We start from the raw sequence: 10,915 nt of genomic DNA on the forward strand, positions 1-10,915 counted from the left end.
TCATGTTGGACCTGTAAACTTAATATTTTAAGTCTGTTTGATGGATTGGATGAGGGAGCTGAGCTCCCATTTATTATTATGTTGATGAGTATGTGGAGGGTGAGCTGAGCTCCCCAATGGATTGTTTATTGTGTTTACAGGTCGGGTGAGTCGAAAACTCCCCGTTGGAAAGTCCATTTTATGGCGGACTCATCCGTTTGTTTTCTTGATATTGGGCCCAAATGGGCCTTAGAGTTGGGTTAATGAATAGTTAAGGCTTACTACGGGCCTCGGGGGCTTTAGGCTGGCCCAGGTCCTAGTGCCGGTCCGGCCCATAGGTTGGGTCGTGACACTTAGTATCTGCAAAATATATTGGTTGAGTTTATTGATGTTGTACCGATTTTATCATGGTAATTTTGAATATAAGTTTTTGATATAATTATCTTTAGGCCTATTAACAGAAAGATTAAATGTTTCTCGATAACTAATAATTATATTTAAGCATTTTAATTTTAACTAAAAAGGGTAAGAATCGATTGTATTTAAATTTTAAAATCAATTTAAAAGAATTTAAATTTTATTTTAAAAAAGTCAAAAAAAAAACATTTTATAATGAGTACATTTTATTGTGGATATATAATAAAATGAATCTAAAAATAATTTTAACATTTTATAAATTTCAGGTTGGATATAATTACTCTAAATATTGAAGGTTTGGTCTTTTCTAATCAAAATTAAAATATTTAAATATAATTATAAATTAATATAAATGTTTGGCCTTTTATATGAGTATTTTTTCAATGAGTTAAAATTATAAATAATTTATCAACCTCAAAAATTTAATCCTATAAATAACATTAATAATAAATTAATAATCAAATCATGATTATGATTTTTTTTTCTTTTTCTTGAAGAAAAAAGTGTAGCTTTAATGCTTGCAATATGAGATAGCGTATATACCTCTCCGCTCTAATTTCAATGGCTTCTATTTTAAAAATTACACGTTTAAAAGCAACGTTCCTTTTAAAATTATAATGCAATATTGCAATGAAATTAATATTTAAAAAAAAACCATATATATATATATATATATATATATATATGCACGACATGTATATATATATATATATATATGCATGTCGTGCATATATATATATATATATATATATATATATATATGCACGACATGTATACAGTATGAAAACGGGAACTGGCACATCAAAGCCCTAAACAATGGCGGCCATTCGATATGCTTGTATTTTCCATTCTTTGACATCACTCCCTCCACCAGAATCAATTACCCACTTCTTCACGTATATATATGGAATTTAATGTCCACCATTACCATTACAAAAACTTAGAACAGTAGCGATTGACGGTGAACTTGATATCTGTAATACAACAAAACCGACAATATATATATTTTTTTTTTCATTTTGGTGAAGCTAGCTTAACCATTATAGCAAGTAACTTTATCTTATTTTTCATTTTCTTCAAAGCTAAACAGTAGGGATATGACTATATATAAAGATATCGATTCTGCAAATATAAAACAAAAGCAATAGTTGGAGTTAATGGAAGACGACAAAGTGAGGATTTCCAAGAAATGGCTTCAACAACTATCAAAAGGTGCTGGTAGCCCAGTGGATGTCTTGACTTCTCAGAGCTTAAAAGTTATTCATGCACAAAAGGGTCTCATGCGCTGCCGTTTCGTCGTTTCAGAAAAATTAGCGGTTAATTTTTAATCCATCTTTGAGCTTTGTTTTCTTTTGTTGTTTAATTCTTCTGTTGAATGATTTTCTTACATGTATGTATAATCAGGATGGCAATGGAAATTGGCATGTTGGAGCCATGGCCACCTTAATAGACAATATTGCAGGAGCTACCGTACACTCATTTGCTGGCAAAATTAGACCAACTCTCGATTTCAGCATGTCATATTATTCGTCTGCGAAAATTCAAGTTCATTTCTTCTCTTAAAACTCAATGAGAATCTTTAATCATTCATGATTTTTCTTCTGTAACCATAATTTACATCACTTTCACTTAAGATCATAAATGTGATAGATCATGGATGCATGCATGCGCGTGTTTATTTGTGACAGGAAGAAGTAGAGATAGAGGCAAAGGTAGTTGCAGAGAAGGGAAAGCTAACATCTGTGTTGATAGAGATGAGGAACAAGGAAAATGGACAAGTAATTGGTATAGGGAAGCAATGGACGGCTTCAAACGATAATGCAGGTAGAGGAAGTGAGTTTTGGACGGCTATAAACAGCAACAAGGTTGGCCAAGCAAGAAGTAAGCTTTGATGGAGCTGCATCTAATTACACCAGCTAATCCTACAAATTTCAAGAGGGTTTGATCGAGCTTGTTGAAAATTGTCATGCTCATTGCTTTACGTCTTGTATTGTTAAATTGGAGTTGGAGGGCGTTGACTAATGGCATAGTTGACTCGGACATGCGTGACATAATATAACATGAAATCTGCCGCGAATAATGTTGACTCTCTATTAGTCAACGATTAATAAAGTTTATGATTGGCTCGGTTCTTTGTTGATGATATAATAAGAAATTAAATTTACATGGCCATGAATGTAATGTAAGGAGTTCGTTTTATATATATATATATACATATATTTGCTTTGTGGTAGCGAGAATGAGCATCAGCTTTGGGTCAATGGCAAATGGCAATTATGCATTGGATGGGTGAGGGGGCCATGAGCAAGTGGATCAACTTTGTTTTCTGGTAAGTGGGCCTAGTTCATATGGGCTAACAATGCTGAAGATGCCCACTTCTCATCCTTGAAAGTTGAAACCCAACATTTATCTCCACCGTTGAAATCGATCGTTAATTTTGTTATCCTATTTCCAATGTAAAATATTTTAATTTAATTTTTAAAATTTTATTGTATTTATAAAATTAATTACTTAAATAATTTATTCAATTTATTCTCTAAAATTTTTTTAAATTAATTTAAACTTTGAAAGTATAGTTAAAATATATTTAAATAATTTATATTTAATGATTATAAGCTTAATATTTAAAATATTATAAGCTTTATTTTAGATTTAAGATAAGATAATTGCGAGATGAAACACATTATAAAATAAAATAATATTTTAATAAAATAAAATATAAAGGATTAAATTATTTTAAATTAATTAAATTTATAAAATTAAATTTCAGAAAATAAATTATTTTATAAAAAATAAAAAAAAAATAGGGAACTTCAGAAACCGTCCAGCCGCCCAAACCAAACCAATGTGGATCATAGATGACGAGAGCCCTCGAGCACTGGAGACAGTGAACAGTACTACCCGATGATGCAGGCTTCACCATGAGATCATCCACCCTTTGTCGGAGGCTTCAGGAAGAAATTGAAACTATACTGCAATCTGCAAATTGGTCATTGAGACAGAAGAACTTGATTGGATATGACATAAAAGTTGGGGGCTTAGAGTTAGATTTTGAAAAGGACACTTGCGGTGATTTTACAATTTATGAGCACTTAACAACTATATCTCACCTATAAAACTTTTGACTTTCTGCTCCTGAATTAATCCTCGCACTACAAGGGCTCACCCTCCAACTACCCATATCAAGGGAGAAGCAATTTCCCCTTTTTTTTTTATCTTAAATAAATTTTTTTAAAATCATATGTTAATAATTAAATAATTATATATGAGAATTTATTGAAATAATAATATATATGCAGAGTTGTTCTGGGTCGCGCATACAGAAGGTGGATGAGAATAAGTATTAAGCACTGAACCTCGTCCACTCAAAAAAGGGGCCAACTTCTGAAACTGAAGGGGCTGGGATTTACCATATTTTCTTAAATAAATATTTATGAGAAACCCATATCTCTAAATATTTGAGAAATTAAATATTTTTATTCAAATAAAATTTATTAATAAAAATAATTTTAAAATATAATTCTTTATTTTATAAATAAAGTCTATTTAAAATCGACACGTATTACTAATTCAATCACTTATTGGTAAAATAATTAATACTTAACATATGCATTTGGCGGCAAGAAATGGGGGAATTGAATATCAATCATCGTCAACTTCAAAAGAAGGAAATAATTGCTTATTAGTTCGCTTTTCCTTTTCATGAAGACCATGACAGAAATAGACAACTTTATATATATATATATATATATATTATTTTGGATGTAAAAGCATGATAGTTGGGGGCATTTATATTACACAAAATTCAATAATACCTAAAAAAGCATCATTGTAAACAGCCCTACTTCACACACATTTCTTCTCGTTTTCTATGAGGACAGATTCCCTCTGCTTACTATTATTATTCATCTCAAAAGGTAGTGTGGATCAGCCTACCAATGTTTCCTGGAAGAGTCGTCCATGAATTGGCTTTTTTTTTTTTTTTTTTAATTTGCCAATCTTTCTAATCATCAAAAGATATGCACCCAACAATTATTGGAGAGAAACCTTTGAATTTGACCTCTACATTCATTGAGGTAATTAGCATACCTTAATTAATTATGATTTAAATTAACAATTTATTATGCATGTAATTTGCTGAGGCAAAGATATCCTTAATTTTTTTTTATAATTATTTTCTTTTTGAAAAGAACTTGATTTTTAATTTAACATTCTATCTATAATTATCTATAGGTGATCCCAATCTCCCAATTGATAATAAATATGGAAGCATGCTTTATTATTGTTCACTAGAAGGCTTAAACTTAAAGAGTGTATATATCAATGTATTGTCATTACCAAATGATTATATAAAAACCTAGGAAAGATCTCTTGCATGTTTATAATAAGCACGTATTAAGTTACAAAATGATTATATGTATTTATATGTGCATGTTCCATTTGCCACTTTATTGAATGAAATTAATTTTCCAAATATAGAGTAAAATAATATTACAAGATTTACAAGTTTTGGATATTGAGATAAACTTAGCTTTAATGACAAAAAAAAAATATCTAGTCAACTCCAACTAGTTTAATTTTATGTGATTAGATCATTGAATTGTTGAGTGCTATGTTAGCTAATTTATGAGTGATTTATGGGTAAAAAAAATAATTATTGATTGTAATTAGTTTTCCTCTATTAATGAATTTGTTGATAGGATAAACTTACACTGAATCACGTTAAATTTTATTTTTTTTTATTAATCTTTATATGGGTGTGAATTTCATAATAGAAAAAAAATTATTTAAAGAATTCCTTATTCATTAAAAATAAGAGATTTTTCAAAATCACATATATAAGAGGTGGGATTTTAGAACCACGGATTGTGATGAATTGATGAGCTTTTAATAATTCATAAAATTTGCCATCAAATCCTTTCTATCAGCTAAATGATGAATTTCAATGAAATCCACATATTTTTGTGAAATTTGTTATTCAAAATCCTTCAATCCAAACATTATCATAGAAAACTTTCGTAACATTCTCCATAAAATATCAAAATAATAATGGTGACAATGACGGTGTTGAAGACAATGACAAAATGGAGGACCTGATGATAATAACTCTCAACATGTATGATGGCTTTTTTTTTTTTTTTTTAATCCTCTAATATTAGTTTTCATGGATCTTATTTAAGATGGTTTGTTAATTATTATGATTGTGATATTTCAGACAAGATAATTGTACGAAAAATTGTGTGTGAATGTTTGGTAGTTTAATGATGGTTTATTAATTATTATGTACACTAACAGTAAATTATTAAATATACTAACAGTCACATTCATCACGATTAATATCTATATATTATGGGATCATTTGTTCTTACATAATGGATTTAGGCTATTATTCTATAAATTATTACTTCATGAGTTACTGTTCTAAATATTGAATCTCGCAAAATGACTCTGATACCACATGCCCTTTTATGAAGTGAGAATGCACATGCATCAAAACAGTATATATTTTCTTTTGGGTGAATAAATAATTTATATTACAGTATAGAAAATCAGAAATTTTTAACAGTGAAAAATACAGAGAAAATGACTAATACCAAATCCACTAACAATGAGTTTTGCCAGGTTTTTCAATTATAAGATTTGCTAATTGAGGGAGGGAAATGGGGTATACATAAAAAGCAACATAGATAACAAAAATCAACCAAAATTCTCAAGTCAAGACACTAATTTCATTGAAAAAAATATGTTACAAATGTGTATGTTCAAGTATGGTATAAAACATATATAAATAATGTAACACATATATATAGGACTCATAGAGTAATTACCCATGCCATTGCCAAGTGCAAGTGGGTTTCATGGGAATGTTTGAAATAATTACAAAAATGATAATTGCTTAATTAATTCTCACTATCACACAAACTATCACACAATGACTACACTCAAATCAAGCCAAGAAATCCTCTTATTAAACTCTTGACAATTCTTCTCCTTCAAGAACTTTACCTTCTTCTTTAATCATAGTCCCTAGAATAGACAGCTCTTCTTCCTCCTTGTTAAACCCATTCCCTTCATCCCTAACCTTTGTTATTTGTTCCTTGCAAGGTCCATAAGCCCAGCTACAGAACAGAAAATATAGCAGATTAACAGAACTCATAATTGCAAGAAGCCAGTAGTAATTGTCATAATGACCCTTGTTAATATTATTTGGAACCCAGCCATCTTTGCCTCCTTTTGATGTAAGGTGATCAACAGCACTCAGAATAACAGTTGCCAGCAAGTTTGCCACTGCCATTCCTAGCCCAAATAGAGCACCAGCAATGCTTGATAGGCTCTTGGGAAACTCTGAGTAATAAAACTCAGTTTGGCCTATTCCATTAAACGCCTCTGCTAAGCCATTTAAGCAAAACTGTGGTACAAGCCATAGTGCAGACATGCCCAACACAGCTTGAGGATTGTTTAGATACCCATGCCCGATTGCTTTTCTTCGTCGAATGTTTTCAACAATTCCTGCAACCACCATAGCTACGCAGGAAAGAAACAGGCCAATTCCCATCCTTAGTTTAACGCCAAGCCTCACTGGCTTACCCTTGATTTTTGATGCCAAGGGAAGGATGGCTCTATCGTAGAGAACAACCCATGCTGCTAGAGAGATGACTACAAACGTGGAAAAAGAGCCTGCTGGGATTTGGAAATTGGAGGTTAGGTGTCTGTCCATGGAACTAGCTTGGAGCAATTGAAATGAGCCTTGGCTAACGTTTATCGACATCATAATCCCCGTAGACCATAGCGGGATAACCCTGATAATCGCTTTGAGCTCTTCTACTCGTTCTACTGTGCAAAGACTCCATGGGTTTGATGCTGATGCATCCGGCGCTAAATCTTGTTCTGGGTTTCCAATGATGCAAGCCTTGTTCAAGAACCTAATTGCAATAATTTATTTTATTATTAATGCATTGGCTTATATAATGACCAGTATAATGATGATATAAACATACCTTAGATTCTCAGTTGGTGCGATGGATTCTGAATTCTTCGCGTGATGATACTTGCTATCTGAATCTCTGGGAGGGAATGGAACTTTTCTGTTCTTGTAAGCAGCCACTAGAACTTGGGCAAAGCCAGTGAAAAGACTCGTGCTTGCTTTCTGCTTGAGGTAAAGTGGAGAAGCAATGAAGAACAAGAAAGCGGAGAGAAACATAAGAATTGCAGGAACTCCATAACCCACTCTCCAACCATGATGGTCTTGAATGTAAACAATTGCTGTCAAAGCAATCAGAACAGCAATGGCTGTGGAGGCATAGTACCAGCCAAAGTAGCTCTCCAAGACCCTCTCGTTTTTGGGGTCAGCTCTGTTGTCTAATTGATCAGCCCCAAATGCTAAGGAGCATGGCCTAATGCCACCAGCTCCAATGGAAATTAAGCCCATGGAAGACACAAGCATAGCCATTTGGCCTGCTGTTGGGGTTTCACAGCTTGTTTGGGTCATCTGTTCGCAAGGGGAGGGCCTTAATTGTGGAATCATGGCTGTTAACCACATGAGGATCATCCCCTGCATCAAAATTTGACGTGATTAATTAGCCGCACAAAACAACTCATTTCTCTATGGTATATCATATATCTATTTTCGTTTTTTCATCCAGGTCTTCGAAACAGTTGACGATTAATGATTGCCAGGCCAATTTACCAGAACTCCACAATTTAAATTAGGCCTGGCCAGCATAAAATTTTGCCTGTATCCTAGAACATTTTTATCTGCACATGCATTGCTTAGAGAGGGATGACAAAATCTCTCCATGTTATTTCTTGTACAAAGTGAATCTCTCTCTAATTTTTTGTGGACCCAAAAATGTTACATGACACCAGAAGTGTCACCTGATATAAAAACTTAAAAAGCTTTAAGTAGGCCTGTCATTCTTAAAAATTGATCATCAACCACTTACAATATCTCCATCTGTGACTAAAACTTTAAAAAAAAAAAAAAAAAAAAAAAAAAAGAAGCAAATTTTGACATTGTTATTTCTTCGTTCTTTTTTTTTCTTTAAACATTCTTGATTCTAATTTATTATTGTTAAACTTAACACGATCAAAGGGGAAAAAATTAAAATAATGGGATTGAATCATTTCAACAAACATCTTGATTATATATGGTCCTCTTTTCACATGTTGAGTCAGTCCCTTCCAGTGTTCAAGGACTTCTAGGAATGACTGCCATCTAGTAATAAAGACTGGCCACACCACACGACAGACACCACTTAATTAATGCTCTACTTACATATTTATTTATTTATTTATCCAAAATCCAAATAGAATTAAGTAAATCACATACTTAAAAGCAAAGATGGTGAAAATAAACTCATGAAATTAAGCTCATAATATATAACCCAATTTTTAAGGGCCTAGCTATCACCAGCTAAGAGTAAAGGTATTATCGTATTAGCATCTATTTTTGAAAAACATGACGAAACTGAAAACAAGATAGAAGGCCGAAACTGAAAGAGAAATGAGGCATTATAGAGGAGAAATTACCAAGAGACTGGTGATGGAACCCAGGCCAATGGTGAGGAAGCGACCCAAGTATGAATCAGAGATGAAAGCACCCAAAAGAGGCATGAAATTGGTAGCAGCATTCCAGAGGAAGATTGTGGTTGTAGCCTGGGCTACACCCATATGATAGTCTTTTATCAAGTAGAATATCATGTTTGGTACAAGTCCATAGCTTGCCACCTTCTCAAAAGCCTCATTTGCTGTTCACAACGACATCCAAAATCAAGATCCAAAAACTTTGAACACAGAAAGGTCATGAGAATACAATCATTTCATCCAAATGCTTTTCTTCTCTAGTTTTAATTCAAAGGTAGACAAACTTGACAAAGAAACCAAGAAAGAAACTCCAATTTCCTTTGTACGCACCTATAATGAATGGCATGGTAATGAGGCCACCTTTTCTTCTTTTAGGAGTGTGTTGGTGGGTGGTCATGACTTCCCCTTGTCCTGAAGCTGCAGGCTCTTCCATCTTCTCCATTGCTGCACTCTAGCTTCCTCAAGGAATACCAGACTAGAGAAAGAAGAGAGAGAGAGAACTTACAAAATTTTTTGTCCAAAGTGTTGCTTAGTTTATGCTATTTATTGGACAAAGAAAGAAAGATCTTTGTGTACAGCTGAACAATATTTAAAAAAAAAATCATTTTTATTACCACTTCTAAATCTAGCATAAGAATGCGTGTTTTTAGAATATAAAAAATAATTTAATGTAGGCAATTCTAGAAATTAATATATTAAAAATAAATAAATAAAACATAAAAAATATAATTATAAATAATAATAAGATCTTAATATAAATAAATATTAAATTAAATAAAATGAATATTTTAATTAATCAATTAATTAATTTCACATTAATATTTTTTTACTTTTTTATTTTTATAAGAAAAATGAAAATTACAGATACACCCATAGGCAGATAAATTATTGAAGCAGAAACACACCACGATCCAAGCAAAGAGCAACCTTTTTCTTGCCGGTTACATACACTTCACACGCCCTCTTTTTCACTTTCTTTTATTTTCAAAAACATAAAAAGTTGATGAATTTATTTTTTTTTTAAATAAAAGTACACTGACAAAACCCTTTTTGGGGGATAAGATGTGGTCGGCTCCACAGCAATATTATAGGATGGTCCACTTCTCCTCTTTGCCTTTGCTTGTGAACCCACTCAAAGTCAATTTTATGCAGAGAGAGAGAGAGAGAGTGAGAAGCCAAAAGGGAAAGTCCAATTATGACTTCTGTAGCTCAGAAGAATTAGTGAAACCTGCACGTGGATTATCATATAAATATAAATGTAAAATAAAAGTACCATCATCATCATCATCATACAATGAGTAATTTTGTAGACCGTCCGATCTCAACATTCCTAGGAACTTGAAGTCTCATGAAATGGTGAAAATTTGCGAACATAGAGATGAACGATTTGGGAACATTTTCATTCAAATTTCAAACCAGTCCTTGATGACAAAAGGAAAAGTGTGTGCGCTGCAGTGTTTATTTATTGAATCCAGTTGTGGCTCGTGACTGGTGACTGGTTAATTAGGTCATATATATATATATATATATATATATATATATATATATATATATATACACACTGTACTCTAGTCTTAATTACTTTATTTAGTTGCATGTTTATTAATTACTTTCCATTACTTTTTTTTTATTAAATTTGAAGACTATTTATAAGTCTAAATAATTTCTATAATCATAGTTTGGTCTTTGTAGTACTGTACAATTTGATGTAGCATTAAAGGCTAATGTCCTTATGAGATATATGATCTCGATGGAAGGCAAATTATTGTTGGGTCGTTTGGATTTTGCTGGTTGGACTTCAATTTCTATATCCTTTTTGTGTCTATGATCACCTTAATTGGATGACCAATGAAATCTCAAATTAAACATTTTATGTACCCATTCAAATCAGTGGGCATTAATGCATGTCAATATCTCAATCATCAACTTATTTTAA

The 10,915-nt window shown here is 32.1% G+C and overlaps 2 protein-coding genes across 2 annotated transcripts; one reads left to right on the forward strand and one right to left on the reverse strand.

Annotated features, from left to right (window-relative positions):
• Positions 1–1,549: 1,549 nt before the first annotated feature.
• Positions 1,550–2,555, forward strand: LOC110670706 (uncharacterized). The gene is made up of 3 exons (XM_021832852.2): positions 1,550–1,712; positions 1,801–1,941; positions 2,085–2,555. Exons 1-3 carry the CDS (start codon positions 1,554–1,556, stop codon positions 2,286–2,288), a joined length of 504 nt encoding a protein of 167 aa, XP_021688544.2. The 5' UTR covers positions 1,550–1,553; the 3' UTR covers positions 2,289–2,555.
• Positions 2,556–6,103: 3,548 nt separating this feature from the next.
• LOC110670709 (protein NRT1/ PTR FAMILY 1.2) lies at positions 6,104–9,512 on the reverse strand. Its single transcript, XM_058149003.1, has 4 exons — positions 9,310–9,512; positions 8,926–9,143; positions 7,395–7,948; positions 6,104–7,319 (listed from the first exon to the last, which is right to left on the reverse strand). The coding sequence occupies exons 1-4, from the start codon at positions 9,419–9,421 to the stop codon at positions 6,365–6,367; spliced, it is 1,839 nt and encodes a 612-aa protein (XP_058004986.1). The 5' UTR covers positions 9,422–9,512; the 3' UTR covers positions 6,104–6,364.
• Positions 9,513–10,915: the final 1,403 nt, after the last annotated feature.

The sequence above is a fragment of the Hevea brasiliensis genome, chromosome 6 (genome assembly GCF_030052815.1).
Source record: "Hevea brasiliensis isolate MT/VB/25A 57/8 chromosome 6, ASM3005281v1, whole genome shotgun sequence".
Classification (NCBI taxonomy): Eukaryota; Viridiplantae; Streptophyta; class Magnoliopsida; order Malpighiales; family Euphorbiaceae; genus Hevea; species Hevea brasiliensis.

What these genes read in the sequence shown, in the direction of transcription:
- LOC110670706 (XM_021832852.2), top strand. Translation starts at nt 1,554, where the DNA reads ATGGAAGACGACAAAGTGAGGATTTCCAAGAAATGGCTTCAACAACTA. An exon ending in TCGTTTCAGAAAAATTAGCG is followed by an intron (nt 1,713 to 1,800) that starts GTTAATTTTTAA and finishes ATGTATAATCAG; the next exon opens with GATGGCAATGGAAATTGGCA. An exon ending in ATTCGTCTGCGAAAATTCAA is followed by an intron (nt 1,942 to 2,084) that starts GTTCATTTCTTC and finishes TATTTGTGACAG; the next exon opens with GAAGAAGTAGAGATAGAGGC.
- LOC110670709 (XM_058149003.1), bottom strand. Translation starts at nt 9,421, where the DNA reads ATGGAGAAGATGGAAGAGCCTGCAGCTTCAGGACAAGGGGAAGTCATG. An exon ending in TACCATGCCATTCATTATAG is followed by an intron (nt 9,144 to 9,309) that starts GTGCGTACAAAG and finishes CGTTGTGAACAG; the next exon opens with CAAATGAGGCTTTTGAGAAG. An exon ending in GTTCCATCACCAGTCTCTTG is followed by an intron (nt 7,949 to 8,925) that starts GTAATTTCTCCT and finishes ATTTTGATGCAG; the next exon opens with GGGATGATCCTCATGTGGTT.